This window comes from Oryza sativa, chromosome 5 (genome assembly GCF_034140825.1).
Source record: "Oryza sativa Japonica Group chromosome 5, ASM3414082v1".
NCBI classification, from domain to species: Eukaryota; Viridiplantae; Streptophyta; class Magnoliopsida; order Poales; family Poaceae; genus Oryza; species Oryza sativa.
The window spans coordinates 5,526,857-5,540,979 of record NC_089039.1 but is presented as its reverse complement, the minus strand read 5'-3'; the positions used below and the strand labels follow the sequence as shown (position 1 = coordinate 5,540,979).

Below are 14,123 nucleotides of genomic sequence, written 5' to 3'. Positions count from 1 at the left end.
ATCGATGTCGCATCCTCGACCGACAAACGGACGACCTCCGTGAAGCGATCGAGTCCATCCTTCACCAATCTCAGCTGGCTGCAGCTCACAGCAGCATCCGCGATCAAACACACATTTCCTCTACTGCAGCTCGAAAGCTCAAAACAAGGCGACGGCAACAATGGCGACGTCGAGGCTGCTCCTAGTGGTCACACGGTGGCGCAGCGGTGGGCTCCGGCTTCTGCAGCGGCCAGCGCCGCAGACGAAGGCGCCGCGGCCGCCGCCGCGTACTGCGGCAGCGTGAGGACGGCCTTAATTGGAGGCGCAGAATATCATCGATCGGCTGGAAGACGGTGCCGGCGAACTGCGCTGGCTACGTCGCCGGCCGGCTACATGACCAGCGACCGCTACGGCCGCGACTCCGACGTGGTGATTAACGAGGGCATCGCCTACGCCGAGAGCCTCAAGCTCTCCGGCAATGGCAAGGAGGTCTGTGTTAGAGATATTGTATTTGTATCCGGTTCGGTTTTGCTCAATTCTATCCCGATTCTGTTTCTATAAGTCGGGTATAGAGACAAAGATATACCGTCCCTATATGTATTTGTGTCCGTGATCAATCTAACTTATCGTGTTGACTCTATACGCTTTCAGTCTGGCTGTTCGAAGTCGACGAGACCGCGCTCTCCACCCTGCCCAGCCAAGCTTGGATGCGGGTACGCATACGGTATACGTCAAACACTAGGTCGATATAAATGCATAAATTTGGAATTAATAAATATAAATGTGCTCCCATCTTGGGCTCTTGTTTTACTATATAATCTATCTATCTATCTTCTATTATATAATAAAAGTCTATTAAACTTCCTATAAACGCTCTCGAGTCACCAAGTGACATCCTATAAACGCTCTCGAGTCGCCAAGTGGCATTCTAATAACGCTCTCGAGTCGCCAAGTGTCATTCTAATAAAAAAAAGAAACCCGACCATTGATTTTCATTTAAATTGGTGGACCCCATTATTTTAGATCGTTAGATCTATTTGACAGTAAAAATCACATCCGGAAACTCCCCTCTACAAACAAACAAGCGTACGTAATGTGCAATGTACGTACGTACTTCTATATATATCTTTCTTTGTCTTTATGAGAAATTAATTAAAACCAAAATTATTTTCGTAGGCAAAAAGGTCCCACAAATAGACTTTCACCTACTAGGTCTACTAACTTTCCCTCTGTCACTTTATACATCTTACAACAAACACTTTTAAACCGCTACTTGGTGCTATTAAATTAGAGAAATACTATAAAATCATAAAAAAAGAAGTAATCGATTATCGATTTCTACTTAAATTGACGGATACATTGCCATGTGGCATTATTTAATCTCATCGTCGATTTTACTTAAATTGGTGGACCCATTATTTTACACCATTAGATTAGATAAAGCAAAACATCCATCCCTCGACTTTCCATTAAATTGGTGGTCCAACATTATCAACCGTTAGATTAGATTGATTAGGCGCACCTCCAAGGTGAAAACGGTCGGAAACGGTTGGAATCGGTAGCATCTCTTCGGAAACGATGCTCGATCGGCCGGTAACTGACCATATTTATCATTTAAACTACTCAGTGTCGAGATTAATACGATGCAGAAATAAATTAGAAAAAACAAAATTTAAAAATAATCAAAAAGGTATGATCGGAAAAAGTACCCCTTATACAGAAACTACGCTCGGTCGATTGGGAATTTCTGTGACTGCTTTTACCTCCTCATGTAAAACCCCACCTCTCGTCCTCCCACGTACTCCAGTACGTACTCTAATACTTTTTTTAGATTGTTTGTATTTTTAAATAGAAAAACCCAAACCTCTCTCCTCTCCCCACCCCTATGCGACATTCAAATCCATTAAACATCTTATAGATGCTTCTAAACTATTATATGGCATTCTTAAAGCAAAGAAAAATCTTTGAATTTTTGAAAAAAATAATCCAACCATTGGTTTTTATTTAAATCTATGGAAATATTATTTTCAATAGATTGACATATTATTTTGAGTCATTAGATCTTTTTCTTTTTAAAAAAAAGCCCAAACCTCCTTGCATCTCTCTTACTCCGTTGCGGCATGCGGTGTTAAACGTCCACCTATAAACACTCTTAAGACATTATGTTGCTCTCATAGATCAGATAAAATCCTAAAAATTCTGACAAGAAAACAAAACATCCGACCATCGGTTTTGACTTAAACATCCAATACATTATTTTAGATGGTTAGATTGATCATTTAGAAAAACATCCCAAACCTCCCTCTCTCCTTGCCATTATTTTCTCTTTGCTTTCTATCTCCTTAACAATTAAAATTAAAATTATCTATATGGGCAAAAAAAACAAATGGACCTCTATCTATTACTTATATCCCGTTAGACATACAGTGACTTTCTACCGACTTAATTAATTTCTCTTAAGATGCATACGGGGCTATGTACTTATACAAATTGACCTTGATACTTTTAAAACAATCTTTTTCGGAAATAAATAAATGTTCTTAATAATGATGTTCATAGCATCCAACTTACAAATATGATCTATGAAGTCACTAATAAATTAGAGAAAAAGAATTTTAAGTGACATATATAATTTTTTAATCATAAATGTACTCATCTAGCATTATAGACAACAAGTTGAAAATAAAGGTGCGGTCGGTTGAAGATCATACCAATAAGCATGTGGATTGCACCTAGGAATCTTAATAATGATACAACCTTGAGGTGGCCTTAGAAATATATCAAGTCAATTCCATATAAGAATTAAAGGCCATGTCCATTTTTTTTATTTTTCTGGTAAAACATGCTAACATTTTAAATCATGAGTCCTGATGTAGAACAATCTAGAAACATGTACTCCCTCCGTTCCAAAATATAAGGTACAACCACCCTTAACCCAAATACCAAGAAACTATTATTATCACCTCCTAATTTGTATCACCCTAATAAATATAATGCATGCACCTAATAGATTAGAGATCTCGAGGGTGGAGGATTTTAAAAAATAATAATTTAATGGATAAGATGTGCTAATTAATTGCATGCATGCATGCACGCCTTATATTAATTATGGAACATCAGAAAAAAAATAGTTGTGCTTTATATTATGGAATGGAGGGAGTATTATTTGTTATAAGACACTTCAGTTTAGTGATAATTCACAAAAAATACTATGACCACTACTTCAATATTTCTTAAAATAAATAAATATATATATATAACTTAAAATAAAATCAAACAAAAATTGATATTATTGGATTTCTTTTGGGGTATCGAGATATCCTTCTGGGGAGTCAAAATACCCTAAATTTTCTCATAGGAACCACCTTCATTTTTTTGACATAATGCTTTCTCATAATTTCAAAACTGCATGATATCAAGTAATTTTATTTTAGAATTTATATGTTGCAAGTGTAATTGTAAGAAAATAACTAGCATTCAAAGCACACTAAATAAGCTTAATTTTAGTTTAGAATATAGTAAAAAAATATTTTAACATAATGCTTTCTCATAATTTCAAAACTGCATGATTGCAAGTGTAATTCTAAGAAAATAACTAGCATTCAAAGCACACTAAATAAGCTTAATTTTAGTTTAGAATATAGTAAAAATATATTTTAATAAAAAGTCAGCCACACATAAATATTTATACTAAAATTCACACACATTATATAAGGTGCCCGCGCTATCTTTCTAGTTAGTTTAATACCCATAATATCATCAACAGTGACCCTTATGGGAAACACCGAAGCCGTGTGATTATAGAGTTGTGGCTACGTGACTTGATTCAAATCTTAGTGTCCATGAATATATTACACACACGCGAGTGTTCGCGTCTTTTTCGATCCCAACACGAGACTCGCCTAAAGATTTGTGGTGTTAACGGAGTTGCCAACAACCTCGATCTAGACAGCTTGAAATCGATCAAGATGGATTTTGAAGATTAAACTGGCTAGCGGAGGCGATTTAGATATCAAAACTAGCCATGAGGCTGATTTAGATCAATTTGAAGATAATCACCCGTCTCGTGGGTGAACGGAAGGTTTACAGGACAAACTTACAAAATGATAATTGCAATCTCGCAGCGACGACGGCCGATTTATGGCGCAAATCGATAAAGATGGACTGAACTATGGTAAAGTGAAAAACATAGCGGAAAAGTAAAGTAATAGCATGATTCAATATATTGTAGTGATTGAGAGATTGGGGTATTGGGGTTTGGAATCAAACCGACCTTGGCTCTTATAAAGGAGTTGGTCTTGCCTTCTACAAGTACTCTCCACATCCAACACAGGGTAGAAACCAATGGAAACCTGAAGCATCTCTTAATCGCACTATGACGGTCTGACGGGCCCATCACGCCTATCAGATCGGCCCACCGACGGCGGTTAGACCGGCTACCTGGAGGAAACCCGGCGCCTTCCAAATTTTTGTAATATTTCCCTATTTTGACTCTAAGTGTTTAATTTGGATGTAAACAGCGAGTTTGTCTTCACTAAGAATTTAATGGGTCAGTGACTCGTAGCTGGTCTCCGTCATTCTGTCATGGGCGTTTTGGTATAATACATGTACATGCGTAGCAGTGTATGTGTGTGCCTGACTTTCGTATAATAAAAAAAAATTAACATAACCCTTTGTACTGCTGGCCAATTTTTTTTCAAATTATCATTTTTCTTTTCAGAGTATAGCCATACGACCACGCGAGCTTCCTCCTGTAAATGGTAGGAGGGAGTGCACTAGAGCTACAGGGAACGCTACAACTCTCTCAATGGCTGCTCTAGGCATCAAGCCAGTATTTCTAACCGATCGCGCAGAGAACCAAAGGGCTATAACCACTCACAACCTCCACTTGCAGGGGCTACTACAGCTAGGAGAAGCCATTGTTCCAGTCGGTTGGACTCCAGACCTCAACTGCTTGTTCAAGACCAGCGAGCAGAAGAAGTTAGTGATCGCTGGCTATGCTATTGTTGGCAACATCGGTGACCAGTGGAGCAACATCCTCGGAGGGCCAGAGGGCTGTCGCATCTTCAAGTACCCTAACCCCATGTACTACGTCGCCTAGCTCGTCTGACAGCGTTATCATTAGCTAGCTAATTGGCTAGCTAGCTATATCGATGGATCCAAGTTCGCGTGCGTTTGATTTACTCAATCCAATTCTTATGTTGTTTTTTTACCTTTCTCTACTATTATATATATTATGTAAATTGAACGTGTTTCTGCCACTACTTTGATATGTTGTTTAAGTTTGAATTGGTTTTTGCGTTGGTATATATATATTTGTATATAATTGTTTTTTTTTCAAATTTTGACCAGCAACAACACGATTAAAGTTGTTTCCATTTAGTCCGATTGGTAAGTCGTGAGTCCATCCATGACTTCGCCTTGTCCGCGTACATGGCTCTGTCGAGCATCCTTTTCCATCCACTAATTACATACGTTGCCATACTATCGAAAAGTTCGATTAAATTACGTTTCCACTTGTCATCTAATTTGTGGCCTCATCTACGACCGGCCAACATTACCATGAGTACCTAGACAATATATGTACATACGACCTGTTACTTTCACTACTACAAAATAGCTTTTTACAAACGGTCAAAATGCATTTTCGCATGCGGTTGGGCGAACCGCATGGAAGAAAAGGACTGCAAAAGCATGAAAGCCAGCGCAACCACATGAGAAAATCTGATTTTCGCATGCGGGCACTTAAGCCGACCGCATGCGAAAAGGAAAAAATTAGAAAAAAAAAATAAAAATTCCAGAAATCAAAAAATACACCGCTACCATAGGTGACCCGCCACCGTTCCCGTCCTCCAGTCGCCGCCGCTGTTGTCCTCATCCTCCAGTAGCCCCCGTCGTCCTCATCCTCCTCCCTTCTTGCCACTAGTATGGGGGTGGGGGAGGGCGGCAGCCAGCGGATCCGGGCGGGAGAGGGTAGCGGCCAGTAGATTGGGGTGGGGGAGGGCCGCCGCCGCCGCCCACGCCCGACCCCGCCATGGCCCTTGTGCGTGGCCGCCGCTGGAGTCACACTGAGCCACGTAGGGCAGCGTCGCTCTGTTGATGAAAAACACGAGGCCTGGGAGATCTGCTTAACTCCAGTGCAGGTCCAAAACTCGTCTTTGAGTATGCTAGCATGCCAGTTGATTTGATCATGCAATCAACAAGAAATAAAGGCAAAGAAACCATGATTAAATCTATAAATGATAGCCGATCGGTTAGGTGCCGATGACATATCATTTATCTTTGAGCCGATGTCATATATGCATCGATCGGTAAGCATTAATAAATAAAACAGAACTAAATCTACTCGATCGGCTGTAGATATTAACGATATATAATCCTTATATCGATATATACTTAAATCAAGTGATTGGGATAGATCGGTCGCCATGCCGAGACAGTATAAATCACTTAAATCGAAATATATATTAATAATAAGATTATATATGTTCGTAGCATAGCCGATCAGATAGATCTAGTATATATCGGCTAATACTCCGATACTACTCTACGTTAAGATATTAAAGCAAGCAGAATATACCAAACGAAAGCCTAATACACTCAATGCAATAAGATCTTGACATAAAGGGCAGATTTAACATGTCAATAAAGCATATAAAGCAAATATAGTTAAATCAGGTAAGATTGGCTGAAACGCCAATACTATCCTAATCGGCAACCAAGAAGCAGGCTAGAGATTGTGATTCTAATCACGACTCATAAGATCAAACAACTGATGCAGCTATAAGTATGAAAAGAAGAACAACATCTAAACAATCAAGCCGTTGGAAGTTTCATAAGGTGGTGGATACCGTATATAATCTAAGCCAACATCAATATTTGACCTAATCGACTGCCCTCTATCAATAGATGTTAGCCGATTGTAGGTTAGATAGCGATATTGTCAGAGATTATATAAGATATGTGATAACTCGATGAATTACATAAACAAGATTAGAGTATCATAAAGATGGAAGCACTAATCCCAAGAACGCAAGTCATCATAACAAGTTTTACCTCTTGTTGAAGATCGAAACCGATGCAGCTCAACCCGAAAGCAAGAACTCGTTGAAATAAAACTAAAGCAAAAAGGGTGGCGACGCGCCGAGATTGTATTGAACGTATGTGTTAATTGATTACATGGGTTTCGGGGTCTATTTATACCCGAGAATTACAAACAATGTCCATATCGGACATGACTCTTATCTCTAACAAACTCTAAGATACAGTAAGTCTTTACGACAGACTTTTGCCTAAACATATCTCTAAGGAAATTACATAAAATATCCTAATTATTAGATATAATTGCCTTCTCAGGACTTTATCCATGCATGGCAATCACCTTGAAGCATATCAACTCAACCCAATGACTTATACCAAGTTGTATTGTCGGAATCGGCTATATCAACTTACCCAGTCTGACTCGGACTTAGCCGATTCCAATCGTAGCCGATCCGAACTTCAGCTGATTCCTACTCTGTTTCACCGATGATCCTCATCTTCGATTACGCTTCGATCCAGTCTTCATCTCTGGCACTAATATTGCAAAATTTGGTCGTTAACACGCTCCTGGCCACCTCAGCGGCGCCGCACGCTTCCATCGCCACCTCATCGGTCACGCCGCGCGCTCCTGGCACTTCCTTGTCGGCCGTCGGCCGCCGCCCTCCTTGTCGGTGAGAGAGAGAGAGAAAGGAGAGGGAGGAAGAGAAAGAGAGGGAGAGGAGAGAATGAGAGAGTTCTCGGTGAGAGAGCGGAGAGGAAGAGAATGAGAGAGAGGGGAGAGGTGAAGTGGAAAAATTTGAAGTGTTGAGAAGGAAAAGAGACTGAGGAGGGGAGAAAATATCTATGTAAAAGAGAAGGAATATTTTTACATGTGGACCAATTAAGAGGTCCGCGTATGAAAATCTATTTTTGCATGCGGCCCATTAAAAGGACCGCATGGGAAAATAGGCTCATATTTGCATGCGGCTCTTTAAGAGGACCGCATGGAAAATAGATTTTTTTTCATGCGGGTCTCTTCACTACTACAACATTGATTTTCCTAGACGTCCTTCCTTTTGTTTCCATGCGGTCCGTAAGTGGAACCGCACGGAAAAATAAAAAAATGGCGCTGGGTGTCGCCCGTACGGAAAAATCGATTTTCCGGTGCGTGCGTCCTAACCCAACCGCATGGGATATTCCTACCTCCTTTCCCTCCCAACCACTTCAAAATTTCCCTATCTCTCTCCTCCTTTTTCCCTTTTTCCCGTACAACCTCAACCACTCCCAACTCCACATCTCTCTCTCTACCTTATCTCTTCTCCTCTTCTCTCCGGCTTCCCACCGGCCTCTAGCTCCTCCCCAGCTGGCTTCCCCTCCTCCTTCCCCCTCCCCTGGGCGAGGCGGTGGCCGGGCGCGGCGGCGGCCTGGGCGACGGCGGCGGGGCGGATGGCGGCAGCTGGGCGAGGCGGCCGGGCCGATGCCTCGTCTCCTCCTCCTGTGCATGGCGCCGACGCCTCCTCTCCTCCAGGCGGCTCTCGGCGGCGGCGGCCTGGGCGACGGCGGTGGCGGGGCGGACGGCGGCGGCTGGGCGAGGCGGCCGGGCCGACGCCTCGTCTCCTCCTCCTGTGCATGGTGCCGACGCCTCCTCTCCTCCAGGTGGCTCTCGGCGGCGGCGGCCTGGGTGACGGCGGCAGCCTGGGCAACGGCGGCGGCAGGGCGGACAGCGGCGGCTGGGCGAGACGGCCGGGCCGATGCCTCGTCTCCTCCTCCTGTGCATGGTGCCGACACCTCCTCTCCTCTAGGCGGCTCTCGGCGCGCGGCTGACGACGACGACGAGGCGGCGGCCGGAAGTGGCGTACGTGTGCGCGACGACGACGACGACGGCAAGGCGGAGGCCGGGAGCGGGCCGACGACGACGAACAGGCCAGGCGGTGAGCCGGCCGCGGCAGCGAGCGGGCGAGGCGGCGGCTGGACGAGCCGGGCGCTGGGCGCGGCCGCAACCAAGCCAGGTGGCGAGCTGGGCGCGGCGGCGGCTGGGCGAGCCGGGCGCGGCAGCGAGTGGGCGAGCCGGCCGGCGAGGCGGCGAACCGGGCGCGGCGGCGGCCCAGATGACGACGTCGACGAGGAGGACCCAGATGACGACATCGACGAGGTAGCGGTTCGGCAGCGAGCCGAGCGCGGCGGCGGCAGCGAGCGACCGATTCGTTTTTTTTATTTTTGGTATTTTTGATTCCGTGCGGACGTGTTTGAAAGCACAGTCTTTGTCATAAATCGATCACCCTCCGCTCCAAATGGCTCTATTTTTCTCCTAGAAAGTTCCCGAAACCAAGTTTATCAGCTTAAAACTGAAGAATCTACTCACAATTTTAATGTAGAACTGAAGAAGCACAATTTCCTTTAATGACGAGGACCGTTTCTTTCCTCACTCTCCAGGTGAGATAGCTGATACGCCCAACATTGGCCTAAAAGATGTCGCCGGGGATCGGTTGAAGCTACACTCTTGCTCTGCCTCGGTCTCCCGTAACCCGAAAAGGTTGGTTCTTCCCCTACAACCCCTACCTCTTCATCTGTTGACGAATAGAGGACGACAAAGATCTCTCTCGCAAAGAAGCAAGAAATGTAAGAATGAAGCAAGGCCATGGAAAGTCCGAATGTCGTGGATGGACGTTGGAATCGGCCAGCTGGTAATGGCTTCGATCTTCGTGGGGTCAGTCTTGATCGAGATGCTCTGTACGAAGTTCTTGAATTTGAAACTGCCTGCAAGCTGGTATTAATCTCAATGAGAGGGACTTGTTGGTCAATACCGAAAGAACCTACTTATGGTGGTACCACCGTTTCCGGTTCGGCCAGGGGGCTTCGAAGAGTGAATAAGTTCGCAGTGATGTGTAATTCAATATCCTTACCACGCTTAGAATAAAATACAAAGAAAGATAGAAGGGTATAACACAACCGCACGGGATAATCGATTATCCCGTGTGGTTGGACCGCCCGCATGCGAAAATGCTTATTTTCCCAGACGATTGGCTCCAGGCGGACCGGACAACCGCACGGAAAAATCAAAATGCCCGTTTGGAAAAATCTTGAAAGTAGTAGTGCTTAGTGAGCCATATGCGAAAATAAAGCTCGATTTTTGCAGATGGACTAGATACGGTGTGGTTGTAATCTATAGGGGTCCTTGTATAGAAATATCGTTTTATTAAGTATTTAGAACATGATTTTCCAATCGAAAATAATATAGATACGACGTTGTTGTTCGACCCCAGTGTATGATCAAAGCAACGATAAAAACCTCACAAACGATACATGATTTAGGCCGTGATGAATCTTGGCATGCGTCTATTAGCTGTGCCCACGCCGTAACACGGTCGGACAACAATCGGATGGCATCGTTGTACGTTCAGCAAGGTTCGATTCAAATATATACTTGACCACGAGGTGAACCCGTTATCATAACTTTTGTCAAATCCCGTTGCAATGCACGGGCCTGCCCCTCTGCTAGTAATATTAGAGAAAGGTACTAGAAAAACATACGTATTATAACACAAAACACATATGAAGCGCACTCTACCACGCAACCAAGAAGCGACATTAATAACAACAACAACGTTATTTCTAACACTTGACCCCTGTGTGTCGGTGGCCGGGCGCCCCGTCGCACTCCGGTCGACGTCGACGGTCGTCATCCGACGGGATCGTAATCCACAACTTACGGCAAGCTAGTCCGGCCGGTGGAGCATGCACCCAGCTGCTGATCTCGCCGGTCAAACGTTGAGCTCGCACGTACGACGTCGCACCTCGAAGAACGTACGGACCTCCGTGAAGCGACTCCCTCACCAATCATTCGCCTCTACTATATAAACCCCATGGCCTCCTCGCTGAAGCTCACAGCCTCCTCGATCACACACATCTCCTCTAAAGCAGCTCACAGCTCAAGAGAAGGAGAGGGCAACAATGGCGACGGCGAGGTTGCTCCTCCTCCTCACGGTGGTGGCAGCGGCGGCGGGCTCCTGCTTCTGCAGCGGCCAGGAGGCGAAGCCACCGACGCCGCCGCCGCCGCCGCCGTACTGCGGCAGCGTGAGGACGGCGGTGGAGGCGCACAACATCATCGGGTGGAAGACGCTTCCGGCGGATTGCGCCAAATACGTCGCCGACTACATCACCGGCGACCGCTACGGCCGCGACTCCGACGTGGTGATCAACGAGGCCGTCGCCTACGCCGAGAGCCTCAAGCTCTCCGGCAGTGGCAAGGAGGTCTGGGTGTTCGACGTCGACGAGACCGCACTCTCCACCGTGCCCTACCAGGCTAAGCATGGCTACGGGTACGTATATATACTCAAACACTAGGTAAACTTGTTTTTTTATTATCAATATTTATCCCATCATATTTTTCATGAAAAAATAGTCATGCAATTACATTGTAAATCCCTAAATTATATATTTACTTTTAATGTATTTAAAAAAGTCCCAAAAAGTGTGTCGACATAATTATAGCAACCGTATTTTTATCTTGCATAAAATTTTATAATTATTTCCCTCTAAAAAATAATAAACCTAAATTCTAATATAAACCTAAATTCTAATTTTATAAATATAAGTGATTTACTATTTTATTTATTTCACTCCAAATAACAATTAGCAAATTGTAATTATATATTAACTCTTTTTCAATCAAAGAGGCTATAGTTAATACTCAAAAATATCCAACAAACATATATGCTATATAATTAGATTTTTAATAATGACCATAATATCAACAACAATGACCCGTATGAGAAAACACCGACGTTGTCATGGTAGTGTTGTGGATGCATGACTCCTCCAAACCGTGATTCGAATCCTAGTGCCTACAAATATTACATACATACGAGTACATGTTCAATAAGAATTTAATGCGTAATTAAGTGACTAGCTAGCACATGGTCGCTGTCACTCTCATGGGCATGTTAGTGTAATGTACCTGCGTAGTGGTGTATTTGCGCTTGGATCTTTCATATAATAAAAAGAAGTAACATAAATAGCACGTTGTACTACTGGTTGGCGATTACCATCTTTAAATCATCATTCCCCTTTCTAGAGTTCAGCCATACGACCACGCGAACTTCCTCCAGTACGTGGCTGGAGGGAGCGCACCGGCATTGCAGGGGACGCTGCGACTCTACCAACGGCTGCTCCAGCTCGGCATCAAGCCGGTGTTCCTAACCGACCGCACCGAGGACCAGATAGCCATCACCACCCACAACCTCCTCTCACAGGGCTACTCTAGCTGGGAGAAGCTACTGCTCCAACCGATTGGGCTCCAGACCTCAACTCAAGCATTCAAGACAAGTGAGCGGAAGAAGCTAGTGGATGCCGGCTATGTCATTATCGGCAACATCGGTGACCAGTGGAGCGACATCCTCAGATCACCGGAGGGTTGCCGCACCTTTAAGTACCCCAGTCCCATGTACTACGTTGCCTAGGTGGGCCACCAACATTATTGCTAGCCAGCTAGCTATATCGATGGATGCAAGTTCGCGTGTGTTTCATTTACTTAATTTCTTGTCATCAAATATTCTTAGCTCGCGGTTACTTACTCTTTGACGTGTATGCTGGATTTCCTTCTTAGTTTGCTTTGTGAGAGATGAGATTTAAATTTGTAATAACGCTGGAGTTGGCTATTTCATTGATCATTGTATTATGTTGCCTGGTTGTAATTATTGATCAATGGATCAAGCAGTACCTTACATTAAAATATTCACTATTGATTGGATTTTTCATTTCATATACGTGAAGGAGAAAACTGATGAGTGTGGGAAGATCTTAGAAAAAGATAACAAATATGGTACATCTCTATTTCAAAATTTTTAAATTATTGTAGCCTTGCCCTACTTTAGCTTTACCAGATACTGGCTTTAACAAGTGGCAATTTAAAGCCGCAAGTAGATTTTTAGCTCTTGAAATTCTCTCAAATTAAAGTGCATTTTCATTGAAATAAAGTACTTTTTCACCCCAACAATTTCAAAACCAGATAGTAGAAAAAACTTGATGCAGAATTTTCATAGCAGTTTTACTTGAAAGTAAGGTGGTTTTCCTATTTCTACCCTCATTGTGCATATTTTGTTGGTGTATTGTCACTTAATTAGGTCTACAACAATGAATAAAACTTGCATAATTTATGTTCATGCTAAAGAAATATGCAGCTCTTTCAAATGAAGCCGGATATGATGATAAATATGAAGATTGTATCCCTCGAAAGAGATGTACAACTTTTCTTGCTGAAAGTTTATTCATTTGAGATGGTTGAATTATTCTTTTTTATCTCAGATCTGTTTTGAATGTATTTTTCTTATATTTCCAAACAACCTTAGATAGACACATGTATGTTCTATAAGAAAATTCTAGCCCTCGACGGGATCAACGACTTTCAAATTCAAGGTTTGTTCCTAAGAGATCATTATGGTTTCAAAAATTTGTTTTTTCTCAGATCTATTTTTGGTTTTGTCCTTTTAGTTTTCACTGACATCTTAAAAGTGTACAGTTCGATGACATATACAACTTTGTAGTTGGAAGGCTTTCTAATATGGAACATTTAGGTGCGTAAATATTCGTTATAAGTTTTGGCCAATATTTTTACAAGGGTTTCTACGTACTTTAGAAAGTCCACACTTTAAAAAGTTGAAAATTCATATTAAACGTGATTGAGGTCAATCAAGCTCCTATATAGATTCTCGTAGTACTTCCTATAATATGAAAACTTTAATGCTTTCATGGAATATTTTTTTACTATTGCCATTCACTAATATCAAGTTACATACAAAATTGTTGATCCGGACGATATCTAAAACTTTGTACTCTTTTGTTTGAGATCTGTCGACGAGCTATACTCGATAATGTTATTTGCATGGGATGAGGATGGTGCTACGAAGGTATACACGAGGATTACAATAAAATAGATGGGAGAGGTATACACGAGATTACTATAAAACAAATGGGAGACGTGGATTTTTATACTACTTCAGGCACTTAGGATGGGTAATAACCCAACTCCAGTTTATATATATAGCTATGAAATATATCACACTGATTACAATGGGAGAGCAAGTTAGCTAATCTATCCCATTGACTAGTATCTTATGAGAACTAAT

At 43.0% G+C, this 14,123-nt stretch overlaps 2 protein-coding genes and 1 pseudogene across 2 annotated transcripts; all 3 read left to right on the top strand.

Annotated features, from left to right (window-relative positions):
• Positions 1-160: 160 nt before the first annotated feature.
• LOC107277453 (acid phosphatase 1-like) lies at positions 161-5,080 on the top strand (annotated as a pseudogene).
• Positions 5,081-8,291: 3,211 nt separating this feature from the next.
• LOC107278344 (uncharacterized) lies at positions 8,292-9,800 on the top strand. The gene is made up of 2 exons (XM_026025892.2): positions 8,292-9,151; positions 9,433-9,800. Exons 1-2 carry the CDS (start codon positions 8,477-8,479, stop codon positions 9,439-9,441), a joined length of 684 nt encoding a protein of 227 aa, XP_025881677.1. The 5' UTR covers positions 8,292-8,476; the 3' UTR covers positions 9,442-9,800.
• LOC136351241 (acid phosphatase 1-like) lies at positions 8,292-12,762 on the top strand. Its single transcript, XM_066310817.1, has 2 exons — positions 8,292-11,318; positions 12,074-12,762. The coding sequence occupies exons 1-2, from the start codon at positions 10,951-10,953 to the stop codon at positions 12,456-12,458; spliced, it is 753 nt and encodes a 250-aa protein (XP_066166914.1). The 5' UTR covers positions 8,292-10,950; the 3' UTR covers positions 12,459-12,762.
• Positions 12,763-14,123: the final 1,361 nt, after the last annotated feature.